This window comes from Hemicordylus capensis, chromosome 15 (genome assembly GCF_027244095.1).
Source record: "Hemicordylus capensis ecotype Gifberg chromosome 15, rHemCap1.1.pri, whole genome shotgun sequence".
Taxonomy (NCBI): Eukaryota; Metazoa; Chordata; class Lepidosauria; order Squamata; family Cordylidae; genus Hemicordylus; species Hemicordylus capensis.
In genome coordinates this window covers 2326388-2348204 of record NC_069671.1, presented here as the reverse complement: position 1 = coordinate 2348204, position 21817 = coordinate 2326388, and the positions used below count along the sequence as shown (strand labels likewise).

Sequence of the window (21817 nt, the reverse complement as noted above, 5' to 3'; positions counted from 1 at the left end):
GAAACCGCTTTTCGACTTATGAACTTTTCGACTTACAAATGTGCATTCGGAACGGATTAATTTCGTAAGTAGAGGGACCACTGTAGTTGCTGGTGTCTATCTTAGCTTTCTTCTTAGACTGTGAGCCCTCTGGGGACAGGGAGCCATCTTATTTGTTTATTATTTCTCTGTGTAAACTGCTGCGGAGACTTTTGTTGAAAAGCGGTATATAAATATTTGTTGTTGTTAAATCAGATGCCCACAAAGACGGCAGGAAGGGAAGTTAAGATGAAATAAGACCAGGAAAGAGAGAAAGAAAGAGAGAGAGCGAGAGAGAAAGAGAAAGAGAAAGAGAGAGAGAGAGCAAGAGAGAGAGAGCAAGAGAGAGAGAGCAAGAGAGAGAAAGAGAGAGAGAGAGAAAGAGAGAAAGAGAGAGCGCGTGCACAGCTAACTACCAAGGCTAACCATCAATTCATGCGCTAAGTGTTGCAGACCGAAGGTTCTTGACCTGGAAAAGGAAGGGGCAGACCCGCTGCCCGCCAAAAGGAGGGACCCTCACCTTTTCTGGACGATGAGGTTGATGTTCCGCAGGGCCACGTATTGCAGCTCCGGCTCGGCCGAGAGCAGAGTGACCAGCGGTGGGGCCAGCTTCTTCAGCAAGGTGCCGTAGTAGTCCAGGTCCTTGGAGAGCAGCTCCATGAACTTCATCAGCACTTTCACGGCGGAGAGGACCACGGCGGAGTTGGCGTGGGACAGCCGGGGCGTCACCCGCTCGCAGATGCTAGGGAGGAAGAGAGGGGAAGCAATGTGACCTGCAGAAGGCCAGCAGCGGGGCGGGGAGGGGAAGACCCACCAGCTCTTACATAGGAAGCGGCCATCTACTGAGTCAGACCCTTGGTCCACCTAGCTCAGCATTGTCTTCACAGACTGGCAGCGGCTTCTCCCAGGTTGCAGACAGGAATCTCTCTCTCAGCCCTCTCTTGGAGATGCTGCCAGGGAGGGAACTGGGAACCTTCTGCTCTTCCCAGAGTGGCTCCATCCCCTGAGGGGAAGATCTTCTAGTGCTCATACTTTGAGTCTCCCTTTCATATGCAACCAGGGCAGACCCTGCTTAGCTAAGGGGACAAGTCATGCTGGCTACCACAAGACCAGCTCTCCTCTCCTCTCACAACAGCAGAGCAGGGCAGACCATCTCTGGGCCTCCAAGGCTGTTGGACTACAACTCCCATCACTCCCATGGGCCAGTGGCCAATAGGGATGATGGGAGTTGTAGTCTACTGCGTCCTGGCGGGTCCGGCCAAGTGATCCATTTTTGTTTTGTTGGTTGTGCCTTGCTAACCCCTGCTCACTGAGCAAAGAGGCGCCTTTTCAAAGTGGCGATTCTTTCATTGAGCACGGGGAGAGCAACTGGCCTTATCTGTCCGCAGCACAGCACACCTTCCTTGTGAGGCCGGGCTACAGCATCTGGGGCTCTTGACCTTGAAAAGAGGCGACTAAGGGGAGACGTGATTGAGGTGTATAAAATTATGCATGGAGCAGCAAGGATGGAGAGAGAGAAATTTTGCTCTCTCTCACACACAACACTAGAACCAGGGGTCACCCCATGAAACTGAAGGTCAGGAAATCTAGGACTGACAAGAGGAAGTACTTTTTCACACAGCGCATCATTAATCTATGGAATTCTTTGCCATGGGATGTGGTGATGGCCACCAGCTTGGACGGCCCTAAAAGGGGCTGAGACAGATTCATGGAGGACAAGTCTATCAGTGGCTACTAGTCTGGTGGCTGTGGGCCACCTCCTGCCTCAGAGGCACGATGCCTCTCAATCCCAGTTGCAGGGGAGCAACAGCAGGAGAGAGGGCATGCACAGACCTCTTGCCTGTGGGGCTTCCTAGAGGCATCTGGTGGACCACTGTGGGAAACAGGATGCTGGATGAGATGGGCCTCCTTGATCCAGCAGCAGGCTGTTCTTATGTTCTTATCCCTCCAGGGGCTGTTGCTGGTGTGTCTATTATTATTATTATTATTATTAATTTAATGTATATAGCACCCAGCTCCAAAAGCTCTACGGGGTTCACAAAAAGATTGTGAGCCTTTTGGGGAGAGGGAGCCTGCTTGATTTATTGATTCGCAGCTATGTAAACCACTTTGGGAACCTTTGTTAAAAAGCGGTCTGTAAGTATTAATTCATATTCACAACTTCGACAATGGTTTACACAATGTATTTATCTGGCCATTGCTTGGGGTTCACCCAGGGAGGTCTTTGGGGCTCTACGTAAGGACATCAGGCCCCAAGATACAAGAAATAAGTACAGTAATCCCTCGACCTACGAACTACTCAACTTACGTTGTTTTCGAGTTACGAGCGACAAAAAGACCGGAAGTAGTTGCTTACTCGACCTACGAATGTTTAGATGTGACTTCCTCGAATTACGAGTGCTTTGAGACTTCCGTGGTGCGCTCCTCGACTTACGAAAATTTCGACCTCCGAACGTGCGTTCGGAATGGATTATTTACGTAAGTCGAGGGACCACTGTATCTTTTTCATACAGCTTTTTCGTTCCTGCCATCAGAGCAAGCCAATATTGGAATTATTCCGAGTCAATCTTTGCATTGGGATTCCCCCCCCCAAGTTTCCTGCAATTTTTTAATATTGTTTTAACTGCCCCATTTTTGGATTCAACGATTTCTGCTACAGCCCGATTGTTCAATCTGTCTCCCTAGAGCAGGGCTGCTCAACTTCGGCCCTCCTGCAGATGTTGGCCTGCAACTCCCATAATCCCTGGCTATTGGCCACGGTGCCTGGGGATTATGGGAGTTGTAGTCCAAAAGGGGGGGCGGGGTCGAAGTTGAGCAGGCCTTCCCTAAAGAAAGAGCACCGAGAACAGGTTATGCAAGCGGAGAAGAGGAATCCCACCAAGGCGTGCCCTGCAAAGCACCTCTCAAGGACAGCCCAAGCCAGGGAGCTACCGGCCCCGTGACTCTCACCTCTGAGCCTCACGGTCATCCTTGGGCATGTAGTTGGCCAGGCAGTCAAGGATGAAGATCTGGCCCCACTCGGTGCATTCGTTCAGAGCCGTCAGCAGTTTGTTGATTGACTGCGGGTTCAAGTCCAGCAGGTTGCTACTGGGGTGGGACTCCGCGATCTCCGAGAGAGCAGCAACAGCGTTGGCTACCACCTGGCAGGGGGCGAGAGAGAGAGAGAGAGAGAGCGAGCAGGAGAGCGAAATTCAAAAACCCGACACCACCAATGCAGCAGCAGCTTAAGGCCTTTATCATTCCGGCTGCCTGCTTGCAGCCTGGACGGGGACAACCGGCAAAAGCGGTCCACCCACCATCGGGTTGGAGTCGGAGATGAGGTCCTTCAAGGTATCCAGGAAGCCTTGATCTTCCACCAGTTGGGCGTTGATGTCGTGAAGCTTCGCCACGCAGACAGCAGCCGTCTTGCGCACGTAAGGGTCCTCGTCCTTCAGACACTTCCGCAGCGGCTCACACAGATACTCGGTGATCTTGTCCACCCGGATGCAACCCATGGTGCGCACAGCAAGGGCCCGGATGAGAGGGTTCGGATCCTCGCAATCCTAGGGGAGAGGAGAGAAGCCAGGCCAAGGGGTCAGTCAGACTCTCCAAGACTGCAGGCAGTGCTCGAGATACTATCTATCGATACTCATATATTTCGATGAGTTTGTTTGTGGATTTGTTTGTGCAAAATAAAGTCATACTTGGCAATTACCTACAGACACCCAATTTTGCATCAACAATCTTGCTACTTAAAATTAGCTGGATGCACTATTTTTTTACACCGGAATATGCTGGGTGAAATCTTAATTTTGTTTTGTTTTTTTAATAAGCAGAAGTCCTGAATATAAGCAGCTTAGTTTAACTACTACTGTCCTCAGATTTTTAACACTCAATCAGTTCAATAATTCAAAAACGACGTTGTGCCCCAAGAGAAGCAGAAGATCTTCCCCAGATTCAAATTTACTATGTATGGTAATTATTTAACAAAACAAAGGTTTGAAGCTGAAATCCTAACAATTTAAACCGCTCTTTTAGTTCCCCTTTTCAAGCATATTCATAAAAATGTCTATTACATCCATTTAATCCTTTCAACTTCCCTGTAAGTATAATCAGTGATGGGCCTCACCTCCTCGTTTTAAACGTTTTGTTTAAAGCCGGGCTGCCCAACTTTGCCCTGCTGCAGATGCTGGACTACACCACCCATCATACCTGATCACTAGGGCTGGGTATGATGGGGACTGTAGTCCAAACACAGCTGGGGGGCTGAAAACAGTGCAGCCCTGGCTTGCAGTGACCCACAGCCGTGCTGGCCAGCCTGAACATCTTCCAGCGGTTGGACTACAGTTGCTGGGGATGATAGGAGTTGTAGTCTAACAACCCAAGCTTTGTGGTTTTAAATTAAGGTTTTTACTGGTGTGTTTTAACTTGTTCTGTGTTGCTGTAAGCCGCCCAGAGGCAGACGTTTGGGGCAGCAAACACATTTGATAAAAAACAAACATCTGGTCCCCACTGCTCTGAGGTCTTCTCCTCGTTCCATTTCCCAGCTAGAGGAGCTGAGAAACCGGACCTGGGTCCTCTTGCATCAACGAGGATCACCTGCCGTTGGAGCAACCGCCTTTCGACTTCGGCGCTGATGCTGCCAAGGCCCCGGCGCACGGGGCCACAGGTGAAAGGAACGAGGGCCCTCCTGAACTCGCCTTGACAAAGGTGTTGACAGCCATGATGGCCATGTCTGGCTGGCTCTTGGCATAGTTCATCAGGTACAGGTAGACCAGCTTTTTCAGCTCCAGGTTGTCAGTCTGCATGCAGTTCACAACGTCTGGGAAGAGCGCACTGAAAGGCAGAAGAAAACTGGGATGCTGACAGATTTGGGGGATGGAGCCGTCGCCTTGGGGCAGAGCCCATGCTTTGTCTCTCTCCCACAACACCAGAACAGGGGTCACCCCATGAAACCGACTGCCAGGGAATTTAGGGCGGACACAGTGCAACAATGATCTGTGGAACTCTCTGCCACGGGATGTGGTGAGGGCCACCCGCTTGGATCGCTTTAAGTGGGGCTTAGACAAATTCATGGAGGACAAGGCTAACAATGGCTACTGGTCTGGATGGCTACAGGCCGCCTCCGGCCTCAGCGGCAAGATGCGTCTCAATCCCAGTTGCAGGGGAACAGCAGCTGGAGAGAGGGCAGGCCCTCTCACCTCTTGCCTGTGGGCTTCTCAGAGGCATCTGGTGGGCCACTGTGGGCTGCCCGACTAGATGTCCAGGCAGGAGGTCCCAGGTTCAACCCCTGCCAAGGAGAAACCCTTGTCCGGAACACGGGAGAAGCTGCTGCCAGTCAGCGCGGACAAGGCCAAGCCAGGCGAACCAACGGCCGGGCTCAGTATAAAGCAGCTTCACACACTGGGAGATCACACGACTGAATGCCTAACAAAGAAATCCCTGCATGGAGCAGGCCAAGCCAGCTAGGCGAGAGGGAAACCCTTCTCACCGACTTCTAGCTTTCCATCGATGTCAGTATTAATAACGCGGCCTGAAGTGGTACAGTCCTGCCCCGAGGGAGGACGAAGCAGTCGCTTCAAGCAACAGGGGGCCTTGCCACCGAGGGCCTTGCCCCCCCCGCCCTTCCCTGCCCCAAGGGGTCACACTGCCCACGTCTCCCCCGCAGCCCAGTGGGGCAGGCCTCTTCTCCCCACTACTTAAGTGAGGAACCCCGCAACCCTGCTGCTTTCTGAGCAGCACAGCCTGAGAAATTATTTATGGGGCACATCTCTATAGCACCTCATATACAAGTGTCTGGGCGGTTTATCATTTCACACACAGCAATCATTTCAGTTCAGTTCAGTTCATTATTCTGAACTGAACTGAACTGAACTGAACACAACAATAATTAAAACATGACTGCGAATGTAACATGACTGCCCCCTGCTAAAGAGAGGAGAGTTGGTCTGGTGGTAGCAAGCATGACGTATACCCTTAGCTAAGCAGGGTCTGCCCTGGTTTGCATTTGGATGGGAGACTAGAAGTGTGAGCACTGGAAGAGATTCCGCCTCAGGGGATAGAGCCGCTCTGGGAAGAGCATCTTGGTTCCCAGTTCCCTCCCTGGCAGCCTCTCCAAGAGAGGGCTCCTGCCTGCAACCTTGGAGAAGCCGCTGCCAGTCTGTGAAGACAATACCGAGACAGACCTATGGTCTGACTCAGTATATGGCAGTTACCTATGTTCCTAACTGGGCAAAGAGGCATCTTTTTAAAGTGGCGATTTTCTTTACTGAGCAGGGGGAGAACAACTGGCCTTCTCCACCCCCAACACAGCATCCCTCCAGTGGCTGTTGCTGGGGTCTACCTAACATTTCTTTTTTTTAAGTTTTATTTATATTTTACTTATTCATTCAATTTCTATACCGCCCTTCCAAAAATGGCTCAGAGCAGTTTCTCAGATTGTGAGCCCTTTGGGGACAGGGAGCCATCTTTATTTACTTATTTTTATTTCTCTCTGAAAACTGGCAGATGTTGGCGTAGAAGTCCAATAACCCCTATTGGCCACTGTGGCTGGGGATTATGGGAGTCGTAGTGCAAAACCAACTGGGGGGTCAAAGTTGAGCTGACCCAGTCTAGAAAGGTCTTTGGCCTGATCCAGGAAGGTCCAAGGGTTATCATCGGTGGTCTTCAGCTTCTCTGCAGAGGAACCGACAAGCACCGTGGAAGATTCTGGGGAACGCCCCAAGGGCATCGGACCCATTCACCAAGCGGCTCGATTCGGAGGCCAGGTGCAGCTTAAGAAGCCAACCAGGTCTGGCCCATCGAGCGTGTGAAGAGACGGTCTAGAGATCCCATCCTGGGAATGCCCCCAAATGGCGACCCACCTGACATCTTTGCCGACTGTCATGGAGGCGATCACCTTCTTGACGGCCTCTTTCTTCTTCTCCTTCTTGTCGCTGTTCAGCTCCGCCTTCAGCTCGAAGATCTCCCCTGGGGAGACACACAGGAGATTTCAGGTCAAGCGGCACGCTGCCCCACCCAGCAACGCTCAGCGCCCGAAAGAGACACACAGTCCAGACTGGGACAATCAAGGGCTAGTTGCTTTAATGTGGTCCGAATCCATGGCTCAGGGTTTCAGAGGTCATTCCGATGAAGGGAAGGGAGGAGGAGGACATGGAAATTCACACAGTCGTATCTCGCCCACCACGGGTTTCCCAATTGTGGTTTTGAATATTGTGGAAATTGTGGCAGGTCTCACCAACCTGAGAGATCCCCCCCCCATTTTGGGTGGTTTTCATGATTTCTAGGGGTTGCGGGGGTCATTTCTGGGGGTCCCCTTCACTCCTCTTACTGACTCCTGGTGATTTGGGGGGATTTTCTTCTCTCTTTTTTTTTTTAACTGCATTTTGCGGTTCTTTTGTGACTGCGATTCCCTATTCTACCCAAGACAACCACAGGGCTCTGTGGGCGCCAGGAGTCAGAATTGACTTGACGGCACACTTGACCTTACTTTCAAGTAAGTGTACTTAAGACTTTAACCAGCCTTGCCAAATTCCAGATCTCTTTCCCCCCTTCAAACTTGGGGAACCTTCAAACGAGGGCTCCTACAGTCCCGGAGAGAGGTCGGTTCAGCCCTTCTTAAAACCCTCCCGCAAAACAAGGCCCTCGGAAAGCTCTTAATCCCATCTGACCCGGCCACATGCTCCGGATACGGCAAGCTCCATGCCAGCTCAGCTGAAGCCAACCAGTTGTACCAGATTATCTCAAGGTGTCACGGAAGGAAGGCGCTGGGAAGAACGTTTCAGCCGGTGGGAGGCAAGTCTTTAGGGAAGCCAGCAGGCCAACTAGAGCAAGGATACTAAGGAGGATCAGCCTTCAAGATTAGACACAAACAGCCTGTCTCTCTCTCTGCCGGAGTCCTAGTTCACAGGAGGGAGGCTTGGCTGCACTGCGGCTGCAAGGAGAGCTGGTCTGGGGGTTAAAGTAAAGGGTGCCGCTGAGTCGGTGTCGACTCCTGGCGCCCACAAAGCCCTGCGGTTAACTTTGGTAGAATACAGGAAGGGTTTCCCATTGCCATCTCCCGAGCAGTATGAGATGATGATGCCTTTCAGCCTCTTCCTAGATCGCTGCTGCTTGATATAGGGGTTTCCCATAGTCTGGGAACACCTTAAGTGGCGCAGTGGGGAAATGCTTGACTAACAAGCAGGAGGCTGATGGTTCAAATTCCCACTGGGGCTATATCGGGCAGCAGCGATATAGGAAGATGCTGAAAGACATGATCTCACACTGCGCGGGAGGAGGCCATGGTCAACCCCTCCTGTATTCTACCAAAGACAATCACAGGGCTCTGTGGGTGCCAGGAGTCGACATCGACTGGACAGCACAACTTTCACTTAACTTGATAGTCTGGGAAACATACCAGCAGGGATTTGAATCGGCTACCTCTGGCTGGCTAGTCAACTCATTTCCCCGCTGTGCCATTAGGTGGCTGGTCTTGTAGCAAGCATGAATTGTGCCCTTTGCTAAGCAGGGTCTGCCCTGGTTTGCATTGGAATGGGAGACTACATTTAAGCACTGCCAGATCTTCCCCTTAGGGGATGGGGCCACTCTGGGAAGAACACCTGCCTGCTTGCCTGCAGAAGGTCCCAAGTTCTCTCTCTGGCCGCTTCCCCAAGAGAGGGCTGAGAGAGACTCCTGCCTGCAACCTTGGAGAAGCTGCTGCCAGTCAGTGTAGACAATACTGAGCAAAATGGACCAAGGGTCAGATTCAGTAGGAAGCTGCTTCCTACGCCCTCCCCGCTTCAGCCCTGATATTTAAGATTACTAAGGGCTCTCAACCATGCGGTTCCCTGCCTGAAGACATAGAGCCAGTCTTGTGATAGCAAGCATAATTTGTTCCCTTAGCTAAGCAGGGACTGCCCTGGTTGCACATGAATGGGGGACTAGATGTGTGAGTCCTGGGAGATCTTCCCCTCAGGGGATGGAGCCGCTCTGGGAAGAGCATCTAGGCTCCAAGTTCCCTCCCTGGCAGCATCTCTAAGACAGGGCTGAGAAAGACTCCTGCCTGCAACCTTGGAGAAGCTGCTGCCAGTCTGGGTGGACAATCCTGAGCTAGCTAGAGCAATGGTCTGACTCAGTATATGGCAGCCGCCTCTGTTCCTAAGCACAGCCCAGGCAGGTAAGAGACCCCTCCTGGGTGTCTGGCAGGATAAGATGGAAGCCCGCGAGACGCCGTTACCTTTCTTGGTGGTGGTGAAATACTTGGAGTCCGACATGTTGGCTGCTGCCTTGGTGCTCGCCCCTGAAAGAGAGGAACCGAGTGAGCAGGGAGGAGGAGGCCCAGCACCCGGATGACCCCGAAGCCCCAACAGAGGAAGGAGAGACAAAAGGGAAGGACAGGACACTTGATTGAGCTCTTCCCCTCCGGAGGAGAGCGGAACACAAAAGAGGAAAAGGGGGCAAGAACCGGGCAAGGGAGAAAAACAAGCGCTCTGCTGACGGGGAGCCTTATCTCCACCTCTCAGAGGCGCCTCGGCCAGGTTCATCCTCCACAAAACGGATCACAAGCGCGGGGAAGGAGCTGCCAGATGTCGGCCTTGGCAGGGTGTGGGTGGCGAGTTCCCAGAAGAACAGGGGGGGACACAAGCCACCAGGCACTGCAAAGGGATAGAGCCATGAGTGTCCAACGGCACGGCATTTCGTTATATTGTAAATGGTGTTTTGTAAGAAAGTGCTGACAGAATCATGATTGCTGGAGGTTACCACTAGCCTATTGTGTGGTGTTTCTGTCCGGTCAATGACCGAAATAAAGACTCCATTCCAACGCATCCATGGAGCGACTCGGTCCTCACCGCTCTCCAACGCACAGAGGTGGGGTGGCCAAAATCCCACCCACCCACCCCCATCCAATGGGCCAAATTGAACATGTGGATGGAATGCAAGCACGCGGCTAGTTAAAACTTTGACGTTTCCCAAGCAGACAGGCATACTAGTGATTTTATGAAAACGATGCACGTTTCGAAATGGAAAGCTTGCAGAGGAAAATGTATTTTCTGTCCCACGTCGCCGGCCCAAATCAGAAGTAGGGGGATGTATTCCCCCAGCCAGCTGGGGAGAACCGTTTCCCACACGGACTGCCGTGAAGCTGGTTGTAAGAGGCTCCAAAATCTGCCACGCAGAGCGCCAGACGGGCCCCCACGCCCGCCCAGAGATGCCAGGAATTCAACCCGAGGCCTTCTGAAGGCAAAGCAGAGGCTCCTTTACTGAGCTATGGTGCCTCTCCAACAGGAACACAGGAAGCTGCTGTCTACAGAGTCAGGGCACTGTTCCATCCAGCTCAGAATTGTCTGCACTGACTGGCAGCAGCTCTCGAAAGTTTCAGGGAGGGGTCTTTCCCAGGCCCACCTGGAGATGCTGCCAAGGACTGAACCTGGGACCTTCTGCATGCAAACAACTGCTGTTGAACTACAACTCCCATCATCCCTAGCCACATCGTTTGGAGAACCAAGATGGAGAACCTTCTTTGGAGAGTCTAATTCAGGGCTCGACTAATCCCAGGCGCCAGGGAACCATGGCCAGAAATTTAACCATGGGACCTAACTAGGATATTCAGAGGTGCCGTTATTTAATAGCATAGGTATTTATTCGTAGCATATTTTTATACCACCAAAAACTCACGCCTCTGGGCAGATTAAAACAAACAACACAGTTTAAAAACAAACGTTGGAACCATTTAAAAACCGTGACAAATTCTATCAGCCTAATTAAGAGCCGGGATGAATAAATGTATCTTAAAAGCGGTCTGAAATGCATTCTTAAAGCATTTATCTGAAAGCATTCAAAGGAGCATTTAAAAAGCTTTTTTTTTTTTTTTTTGCATTCTCAAAAGCATTTAAAAAGCATTTTAAATTTTTTTTACCTTGAATGCATTTTTAAATTAAAAGCATTTTAAAAGCTGTCAGAGACGGGGAGGCTCTTATGTTGGCCCAGAGCACATCCCAAAGCCTCGGGAAAGACACATCTGTGAGTAGCCACCAGACCAGCCGATGGCAACTACAAACAGACCCATTCGCCCAGGGAACCTCATTTCTGCTTCAGCAGGTTACTTGCAGAGGAGATGGCGTCCACGTTCCCTCCCTCTAGGATGCCCATCACCAAGCCCGGGGCATTCGTCAAGGGCCCAGAGCCTGGGTCTTACATTCCTGGGCGGGCTCCTAGAGCCACAGAAAGCTGGGCACGGCCAGGCTCACTCTAGACATGTTCGCTTCTCTGCTTTGTCCAGAAGGCCTGGCTGCGGGAGCAGCTCTGCTACAGCCGAAGCAGACTCTGTGCCCGTGTGCACTGCAGCGTATCCCCCTGCAAAACGATGCCAGGGACAAGCAGAGGCTCCCTGCAGGAAAGCCCTCCCACGACTCAACTGCACCGGAAGAGAGAAGTCTGGCTCCCCAGCACTTCCCAGAAAGAAGCTGCCATATACTGAGTCCGACCCTTGGTCCATTTAGCTCAGTGTTGTCTGCACAGACCGGCAGCGGCTTCTCCAAGGTTGCAGGCAGGAGTCTCTCTCTCAGCCCTATCTTGCAGATGCTGCCTGGGAGGGGACTTGGAAGCTTCTGCAGGCAAGCAGGCAGATGCTCTTCCCAGAGTGGCCCCATCCCCTAAAAGGGAAGATCTTACCGTGCTCACATGTAGCACTGTACATTCAAATCCATACCAGGGCAGATCCTGCTTAGCAAAGGGGACAAGTCATGCTTGCTCCCACAAGACTAAGCCACCTAATGGCGCAGCGGGGAAGTGTCTTGAATAGCAGGTTGCCGGTTCAAATCCCCACTGGGATGTTTCCAGACTATGGGAAACACCTCTGTCGGGCAGCAGCGATGTAGGAAGATGCCGAAAGGCATCATCTCATACTACACAGGGGGAGGCCATGGTCAACCCCTCCTGTATTCTACCAAAGACAACCACGGGGCTCTGTGGGCGCCAGGAGTCAACCCCGACTAGATGGCACAATTTTACCTTTACTACAAGACTGGCTGTCCTCATGCAGACAGACAGAACCTAAGAGAAGGGGACCCCGGGGACAGAAGAGCTCTCCAGTCCAACCTAACCCGTCCGCTTCCCCTGTGATAGATAGGTGCCCCGAAAGGCACACGATACGGCCACCTTGCTGAAGCTAAGCAGGGCTTGATGTGGTCAGTGCCTGGATGGGGCTGCAGCTCAGTGGACAGAGCATCGGCTTTGCATGCAGAAGACCCCAGGTTTGGTCCCTGGCAGCATCTCCAGGTAGGGCCGGGACAGACGCCTGCCTGGAACCTGGGAGTGCTGCTGCCAGTCAGTGTAGATCAGGGCTGCACAACCTTGGCCCTCCTGCAGGCGTGGGCCGACAACTCTCACCATCCCCGACTATGGGCCACTGTGTCTGGGCATGATGGGAGTTGTAGTCCATCAGCTGGAGGTTGCCTAAGTCTGCACTAGGATATATATGTATTGGTGGATGGGTGGTTTGAGCTGGCAGGACTTTCTAAAAACCCAACCAAGGGTCCCCCTAAGGAAGCATGTCTTTATTTTTTTAACTATTGTTTATTTAAAACATTTATACCCCACCCCTCCAGTACATGACTGCTCGGGGCGGCTTTCTGGCAGCTGCCCGCCAGACGCCTTTAGGAAGCCCAGAAGGAGAATGCCAGGACCATAAATTGTGGCAGGGGGCCATAGCAAATGTAGCCCCCCTCCCCAATCTAAATCACCACCACAAAGAGGAATCTGGATCCGATGTTCTGACAGGAGCTATAGGCAGCTCTTAGGATGCTCTTGGGGTCCCGTCGGCCTTCCGCCGAGGACAAAGCCCTTCTGTAACACAAGGCGGGCAGCGAGGTGTCCTTTCCCATTAACCATTTATCAGGATCTTGCCTCCCTTTCAGTACCGGGTAACCAGAGACACAAGCCGTAATAATCGGGCAGAGCCCAGAAGGAAAGTTTCCAGTGGAAAGGGACTACCAACTTCAACAAACCAAGAAAGCAAAGCAACCACTTGGAAAAGAGCGCCCGATTACTCTCTCCTCTCCCATTCCTCCCTCATCTGCGCCTGACTGTAAGCTCCTTGGGGCAGGGACTAGGGTGTGTGTGCACGCATGTGCGTGCCCTTAAGCTGTTCTATAAGATGCTACGTACACAGAGCAAGTGGCACAATCTCAACCCCCCAAACTGCTCTCAGACTACAACTCCTATCACCCCCAGCCGCAGTGGCCAATAGGAATGATGGGAGTTGTAGTCCCAGAGCGGCTGGAGGGCCAAAGCTGTGCAGCCCTGGCATACCTTTAGGGGGGAAAGGAGGGCTGTTCTCACGCAGGACCTCCCAACCGCCAGTTCCCAAGGGTGTGTGCGTGTGTGTGTGTGTGATGGGAGTTGTAATCCCACCGCTGGACTTTCCTCTGCAGTATTGCATCAGTTGTACCTGCAGAGAGAAAAAACACGCCACCCTTCATGGCCTTCCAACTGGGTGCTTTGCACCGTCTAAAAGGCAACCGCCTGCAGCATGCAATGGCAGATGTGCGATCTGACCCAAACTTGCTCTTCCCAATTCCTTTCAGATGCCACTTTCTTTCGCAACCTAGCTGAGCGCAGCTGGACTCAATGCTCCCTGGGCTCTCATAAACCAAACCGGCACACTGATGTTCCAAAGAAGCGGCGGCTGAAACGAAGAGGTCACAGCAGCCGGAAGTTGCATCACCATTTTTAAAAACTCTACAAAGAGCTCAGGAGAGCCACATTACTTCGGAGCGGGGGGGGGGGGAGGTTTAAAGGCTGTGATCTCGTTCGGTTGATGTCTGAATGCATGTGCGCGCACACTGCTGTGATCATGCCACCCAGAACAACCCTAATTCTGCACACAGATGGTTTGGGGCGGTATAAAAACATGTAGAACTAAATAAATAAATAAAAATAAGATGGAAAAAAGTTAGCGAGAACGCTGGTTCCGTTCCAGCCTACAACCGCAGATAACGAAAATTGCGAACAACAAGAGCGTGTGTCTATGGGAATTGTGGGGATAGGTTCCTTGGGCCTTAGAAAGGCCCACAAAAAGCAGAAATAAAGGAAACAGAGCACAGTATTTATCTTATTTATAGAACCCGGGAGGGTTGCATATCTGCGGTCGGGTCACGGACATCCGACCTCGGTATCTGCAGGGGTGGGGGGAATTGGCAGGAAAGGGGTTGAACCCGCGTACCAGCAGGTCGGGGGTGGCTGGAAATGACCTCAGAGGTCATTCCCAGCTGCAATTTTGAGTTCAGGAGCCAGTTGATGGCTCTTAAAAATAAAAAATAAAAGAACCATAAAAAGAAAAGTGATTTCCAGCAGGATTTTTGCTTGGGGTGGGGGCACCCTTGGACTTCTTAAGGGCAGTGGAGCATGGTGGGACACTTTATTTGGCCCGTTTTGTCATCTGGGGGGCAATTTGGGTGGCGCAGGAACCCCCCCCATTTACATTCACTTTAATGCCCCCTTCTTTGTGGATACGCTATCCGCAGCTCCCTCCCCTGGAACGGAACCCCTGCAAATAACGGGGTTCTCCTGTACCTTGCTCTCCAGGCCTCTCCCCCCCTCCCCGGCAACCCACAAGGCCTCCAAATTTTTCAAAAATTCCTGCGGGGGGGGGTCTAAAAAGCCACAAAATGTCTCTGTGCTGCAAAATGGTGTCTGGAAATGACACCCGGAGTCATTTCTAGCCACCCAGGAACAGCAAATAGGTGGATAGAACTGCACTTTGGCCACCCCTGCAGTGTCGGATTCAGGCTTATTTTAAACCACCCCGAAGCTGTTTGGTGACAAACAGGGAAAGTGGCAGTTCTCTTCTGTTTAGCAGGGGGAGAGCAACTGGCCCTCTCCATCCCCAGCACAGCATCCCTCCAGTGGCTGTTGCTGAAATCTAGCGTATGTTTCCGTTTAGACTGTGAGCCCGGTGGGGACAGGGCATGATCTTGACGACAACAAATATTTATTCTATTTTTCTATGTAAAGCGCTTAGAAAAAAATGTGTGTTGGAAAGCGTCATATAAATATTTGGCCTATTTCCCGAGTGCCTAAACATGCAGCACTCTCAAGGCAGTGGACCAAGATCAAAATCCAAAGACCATGCAATTTATTTATTTACTTGATAGCCACAACAAGACAAACATTTTAAAACGGCTTTGGAAAGTCAACAAAAAGCCTGGCTGACCAGGTGCATTGGGAGCATTTTCCATACCCACTTCGGGCTGCAAGAGATGCTTCATGGCTGGTTCAGAGCCGGAATTGTCCCCTTTGCTAAACAGGGTACCCCTTGGCTTGCATTTGGATGGGAGACAGTGTGCAAGATTCCCCTTAGGGGGTGGGGCTGTCGCTCTGCGAAAGAGCACCGAGGTTCCAGGTTCAGATCCTGGCAGCATCTCCAAGCAGGGCTGGGAAGGACTCCTGCCTGCAACCTGGAAGAAGCCGCTGCCAGTCTGGGTAGACAAGACTGAGCCAGATGGTCCAAGGGTCTGACTCAGTATATGGCAGCTTCCTCTGTTTCTATGAGATCTTGAAGCTCATTTTTCAACCAGGAGTATGTTCCAAAGTCTTGGGAGAGAAGGCCTGACCCTGCATCCACTGTTCTCTCTAAGGCGTGCGCCTGTCTGCGCGCTCACAAGTTTTTGGGTGTCTGCTCAGTTCAATTTAGATCCCGCTCAGGCTGAATCAGGAAGGCCCCACTCTGAATGCACATGGTGCGCACACAGTGCCTTGATGCTGCTGCCCAGGACAAAACTCGAGAGGAGAGCTGGTCTGGTGGTCAAAGGCATGACTTGTCCCCTTAGCTAAGCGGGGTCTGCCCTGGTTGCATATGAATGGGAGACTTGATGTGTGAGCACTGCAAGATCTTCCCCTCAGGGGATGATGGAGCCGCTCTGGGAAGAGCATCTGCATGCTTGCGTGCAGAAGGTTCCCTCCCCGGCAGCATCTCCAAGATAGGGCTGGGAGAGACTCCTGCCTGCAACCTTGGAGAAGCTGCTGCCAGTCTGTGAAGACAATACTGAGCTAGATGGACCAAGGGTCTGACTCAGTATTTGGCAGCTTCCTATGTTCCTAAAACTCATTCTGCACAGAGAGATTAAAAATTTAGAGGGACCCCTGCCTGCGTCACCACCAAATGTCCTGGTGGCAGCTGTAGGTGGACCCATGATCTTAATGGCGGGGCTCATGAAGCAGGAAAAGAAGGAGGTGGTTCACAGTAGTCACGGCAGAATCACCGAAGAAAACACAATGGGCACAGTTGAGGCCATCACTGGCCTCCATCACAAGCCCCATCAGCACATGCACACACACACACACACACACACACACACACACACACACGCATGCACGCCCCACCAACTTTCATTGGAAAAAGGAAGGAGGACACCAGACAGTTGCATAAAGTGGATGACTCCGATTTCTACTGTAGCTAAGTTTGGTGCTAGGCACAGAGGCAGCTGAGACTTATTTTGTCATTAGAGGGAAGCAAATCTGCACCGCCACAGAAGACGAAACCCTCAGAAGGAGAAGAGCCTTCTCGGAGAGGAAGCAGCCTTCCTAGAAAATGAGAAAACAGGCCAGCCGTCCTGCGTTGCCTCCTTCCCCATTTCTCTCTTTCTAAGCAGTCCACAAATCCAGCTGCAAAACAGAAGTACTCGCCAGAAACACACATCCATCTTCCTCAGAAATCCCCCGGGCTTTGACATATGTACACAAGAACGGGTTCAAGTTCCGGGTTCGAGTCCCGAGATCACCCAAAAGGTACAGTCCACTCTCACCACAGCTGGGAGAAAGCACATTTCCCCCCCTTAAAAAGGAGGGGGGGGAGAGATCCCAAGCATAGGGGTTCTTAAACTTGGGTCCCCAGATGCTACTGGACTCCAACCCCCATCATCCCCAAAGGCCATTGTGCCTGGGGATGATGGGATTTGGAGTCCAGAAGCATCTGGGGACCCAAGTTTGAGGGCTGTTGGTGAAACACCACCTCGAACTCCCTGGAGAATATGCAGGACAGAAGTGTCACACGTATCAACCGCGGAATACTTGTAAAACTGAGCCAAATGTTTGTGAGAATGAAGGGGCTGATATAATCAATATTTTACAGCCTTTAAAAACTGCAACACAGAACTCAGACCAGACCAGGGCTCTTGCCCGTTTCCGACACAACATCTCCCTCACGTCTGTGCCCTTCAGCGCGGAAACCAGGAGGCCACGTCAGAGGAGAGGAAAGTCCACCGGCTAAATCCACCGCCCGAGAGGTTTCTGACCCCAGAAACAGACAGGGCATTACTGCTTGGACCACCACCACAAAATGACAGCAATCCTGCTCTAGACGGCATTTTGCTTCAAAATGCTTCACATCTACAGCATAATCCTACATTTTCTCTCAAGTAAATCCTGCTGCCAAGGGATTTGCTGCCATTTAGTGAAGTTTACTTCTTGGTAGCAAGGATCGTGCACCTTCAAGCGATGCAGGGTTCTTCACCCCATGCCACACTCATAGATTTGTGCATAGATTTGCAATCGATGCACGAAACTGCAGCCAGAATACTTTGGTGAGATTTATGGTATGAAGAATGCTGTGTAGCTTGAAGGCGCACAATCCTCGCAACCAAGGAGAAAAATAAGAGTATTCCAGAGTCAAGAATACAGCATGGACACAAACTGAGCAGGAAGTAGAGGGGAACACACACACACACAAGACGAGAAACTCTCTAGCACTGACCCACAACCAAGCTCTTCAAGCAAGCCTCCTTCCTCCCTGGATATCAGCGAGTAATTTCTAGGAAAACAGGGACACAAAAATCCAAGCCATGAAGCCCAGCCCTCGACGTGTGGGGGTCTCCCCTCTAAATCGACAGCCTGCATATGCTCAGAGGAACTCACCCCCTAATTTTTGCCATTTGATATTTCAGATATATTCAGTCACACACATTCTAGACACCCACAAAGAAAGCTTGCAGGCTCCAAGGTTAAAAGCGGCAGAGATTAGAAACAGGTGTCCAGGTTGAATCCTGGCACCCAATGAATCCCCGGCGGCTACTGTAGGGCACGTGAGCATGCATGTGCTCACACCTTACGGGGAGGTGAGCTGGCCTTGTGACAGCAAGCGTGAAGGGCCCCCTTTTCTAAGCAGGGTCCACCCTGGTCAGCATTTGGATGGGAGACTACATGCAAACACTGTAAGGTATTCTCCTTGGGGGATCGGGCCCTAGCTCAGTGGCTGGGCTTCTGGTTTGCAGGCAAAAGGCCTCCGTCCCTGGCAGCATCCCCAGGTCGGGCTGAGAGAGACTCCTGCCTGAAACCTTGGAGAAGCTGCTGCCAGTCAGTGTAGACAATCCTGAGCTAGCTGGCCCAAGGGTCTGACTCACTATATGGCAGCTTCCTATGTTTTTCTATAACCAGCCACAAGCTATTTAAGAACTTACATGGGGAAAGGCTGGATCCTGCATTGGAGGAAGAGAAAAAGCTGTGATTTGGGGGGGGGGGCCTCCCCAGGAGCCATCAAAGAAATAGGAAGACATTTTCCCAGTGTCACTCCCCCAAAGGGCAGGGCTAAAGGAGGGGGCTCCTATCCTACCCCCCCCTTTTCCTGAGCCTATCCAGCAGGGGCAGGCAACCTCCTTTCCAAACTACAACTCCCATCATCCACAGGCACCCTAAACTGCAGCTGGGGACGATACGACGATGATTCTCCTGGGTCACCCCGATCAGTGAAGTCAGCCAGTATGAATGAATCACAGCCGAGCCTCTTTGCAGGTTTACTCAGAAACAAGCCCGCCCGGATCCAGTGAGGTTTCCTTACATGGCAGCAGATAAAAAGGAGCACAGATTGAACGTGGGGGGAGAAAAAAAATAAAATACAGATTTTAAGAGGCTCCATTCCTAGGGGAGGAGAGCTGGTCTGGAGGTGGCAAGCATGAGTTGTCCCCTTTGCTAAGCAGGGTCTGCCCTGGTTTGCATTTGGATGGGAGACTACTTCCGTGAGCCCTGAGGGGATGGGGCCGCTCTGGGAAGAGCATTTGCATGCAGAAGGCTCCAAGTTCCCTCCCTGGCAGCATCTCCAAGAGAGGGCCGAGAGAAACTCCTGCCTGCAACCTTGGAGAAGCCGCTGCCAGTCTGTGAAGACAATCCTGAGCTAGATGGACCAAGGGTCCGACTCGGTAGAGAAGGCAGCTTCCGACGTCGCTGTGTAGCTGCACACACTTGGCATACACCTCACTGAACACTCTGCAGGGTTTTCCTTCCGAGCAGGCATCGCAGAGCCGCAGCGGGGGAGCCAAGGGGGGCTGCAGTGCCTAACCCCCCAGGAGCCTGCAGCAAACCTGCCTCGGCGCACCCGGGGCAATCTACCGCGGAGTAATGTACCCCGGGGCTGCGTATTAGCGCTCGAGGGCTGAGAGGCGGGGCGGGAGGGGAGGCAGAGGTCCGGGCTCGGCAGAGACCGCCTGGAGGGGAAGGGCGAGGGGGGACAGGGCGGGTGGGGGGCTCCCTGCTTGGTGCCTGGCCGGCCCCCACCCCGCGGCGGCGCCTACCTCCTGCTGCTGCTCCGCTCCGGCTGCGGTGCAAGCGCCCGGCTCGGCTGCTCGGCTTGGCCTCGCCTCCTGCTCGGCTGGCTCCGGCCCGGCGGAAGTGGGAGCGTCAAGGCAAACGCCACGCAGGAGCACTGCCGGGGCGAGCGAAGGGAAGCGGAAGGCGGCGGCGGCGGGAGGAGGAGGAAGAAAGCCAAATAAAGTCGAGACCCAAGACGCCTTCCCCGTGGCTTAGCCAGCGCGCGGCTGCAGAATGGCGTGCAGGCATGGATCAGTGCTTGCATGCATGCACGCATGCACATATATGCATGCATGCATGTCTGGTCCCTGCCCCGAGGAGGACGCGCGACCTTTAAACAACAACAACAGCAATCTGCCCTTCTGCTGCATAAGAATAGCCGCGCAAAGGGCAAGGAGGAGAAAGGGGCTGTGAGCGCGGGGGTGGGGGGAGAAAAATATATACGTATAATTTTATTTTTTTTATGTATGTATTTATTTAAAACTCTTTCACCAGGGTGAGTGCTTGCAGGGTTTATTCAGTGCCTTGCGGGGGGGGGGCGGGGCTCCGAACAGCGATTAAAGAGGGAAGGAAAGTCCCTGCCCCCGAGGAGGCCCCAGTCTAAAAAGAAGCGCCTTTCTACAGTCTCGGGAGCCGCGCGAAGGGCAAGGAGGAGGATGAAGGGGTTGGGAACTGGGAGGAGAAGAAAAAGATATTGTTTACAAATGCAACACAGGCGGAGTGGTTTTATTATGATGTATCCTTGTACGGCCAGCAGAATAGCGGACAAGGGGGAGAAAAACAACCCCAAGTCTCTGCCCCGAGGGCACTGCGCAGTGTAAGAGCAACACCGATCTGCTGGATAAGCCAAAGGGCAAAGTCTCACTGGAGATGCAGAGCACTGAGCAGGCCTGTGTTTGCCCTTGGCGTCCCAGGTGGCTTACTCCCGAGTAAGGGTGCATTAGGCAGGCTGCACTCCTATGCACACGTTCCCAGGAGAAGCCCCACAAGTGGGCTTTTCTTCTGAGTAAACACGCTCCGAGTCAGACCCGTGGTCCATCTAGCTCAGTATTGTCTACTACCCAGACTGGCAGCGACTTCTCCAAGGATGCAGGCAGGAGTCTCTCCCAGCCTTATCTGGAGATGCTGCCAGGGAGGGGACTGGGAACCTTCTCCATGCAAACAGGCAGGTGCTCTTTCTTCCCAGAGCAGCTCCATCCCCTAAGGGGAATATCCAATAGGACTCACACACGTAGTCTCCCATTCAAATGCAAACCAGGGCGGACCCTGCCAAGCAAAGGGAACAGTTCATGCTTATCAGGACAAGACCAGCTCTCCTCCCACTTAGGAGTCAGACCCATGGAATATGTATCAGGACAGTGCTGCATGTCAAATGCTAGAACAAACATCATCCCGATCGCACGTTGAGGTCATCTGGAGAGGTCCGACTCCAGTTACCACCGGTACGTCTGGTGGCAACTCAGAGCCAGGCCTTTTCTGTAGCTTCTCCTCGTCTAGGGAATGCACTCCCAGCAGAGATCCACAGTTTCGGCTCGCTCTTGGCCTTTAAGAGAGCCCTAAAGACTTACTTGTTTGGCCTGGCCTTCCAAGGTTTTTAAATTGTTTGGGGGTATTTTAATTGGTTTCAAATGGTTTTGAATTGTTTTAGATTGTCTTTATATTGTTTTAATCAGTGTGTTCTAATTTAGATGGTGTTAGTTTGATGTCTTCTTAAGTTTGTGGTGCACTGCCCAGAGTCTTTGGCTGGGCGGTCTATAAATGTAATAAATAAATAAATAAATCGACTTTTAGTAATGATACATCGTATGTTTTGAGCATTTTTTAATACATTATCCATGTGAAGTCGGTCCATATGAATGAATCATCACTGGACCTTCTTTGCAAGTTTACTCAGAAGTAAGCCACTCTGGATCCTTCAAGGAGGCTTACTCATGGGTCAGTGTGTATGGGAGTGCAGTTAACCTAAATGTGAGAAAATTAAAAATCAATTTAAAGGTCCAGTCCTACCCGCAGATTCTTGAGGTATGGCTCACTGAACTTTGTGGGGTTTATTCTATATTTTGAAGAATGTTTGTGCGAAATAAAGTCATACTTCCCGTTGATCTACAGACTCCAAATATTATATACACAATCCTGCCACTGAAATTAGCTGCACTACTTTTCACACCGGTGGAAATGCTTGGTGGAAGTTTGTTTTTTGTATTTTGCAGCAGAAATGCTGAAGATAATAATAATATTTTCCCTGTTATTGTTCTCAACAGAT

The 21817-nt window shown here is 51.8% G+C and overlaps 1 protein-coding gene across 2 annotated transcripts in view; it reads right to left on the bottom strand.

Annotated features, from left to right (window-relative positions):
• AP1B1 (adaptor related protein complex 1 subunit beta 1) overlaps nt 1–19692 on the bottom strand; it is a 40099-nt gene extending 20407 nt beyond the window's left edge. The window contains exons 1-7 of one of the 2 annotated variants that reach the window (XM_053279982.1): nt 19539–19692; nt 9215–9277; nt 6861–6966; nt 4698–4833; nt 3315–3560; nt 2968–3158; nt 539–760 (exon numbers count right to left, since the gene is read on the bottom strand). In XM_053279982.1, the coding sequence (XP_053135957.1) occupies nt 539–760; nt 2968–3158; nt 3315–3560; nt 4698–4833; nt 6861–6966; nt 9215–9251 (938 nt within the window). In that variant the 5' untranslated portion in view covers nt 9252–9277; nt 19539–19692. Of the gene's footprint in view, nt 1–538; nt 761–2967; nt 3159–3314; nt 3561–4697; nt 4834–6860; nt 6967–9214; nt 9278–19538 lie in introns of those variants that run through there. The other variant, XM_053279981.1, reaches the window with a different exon arrangement.
• Nucleotides 19693–21817: the final 2125 nt, after the last annotated feature.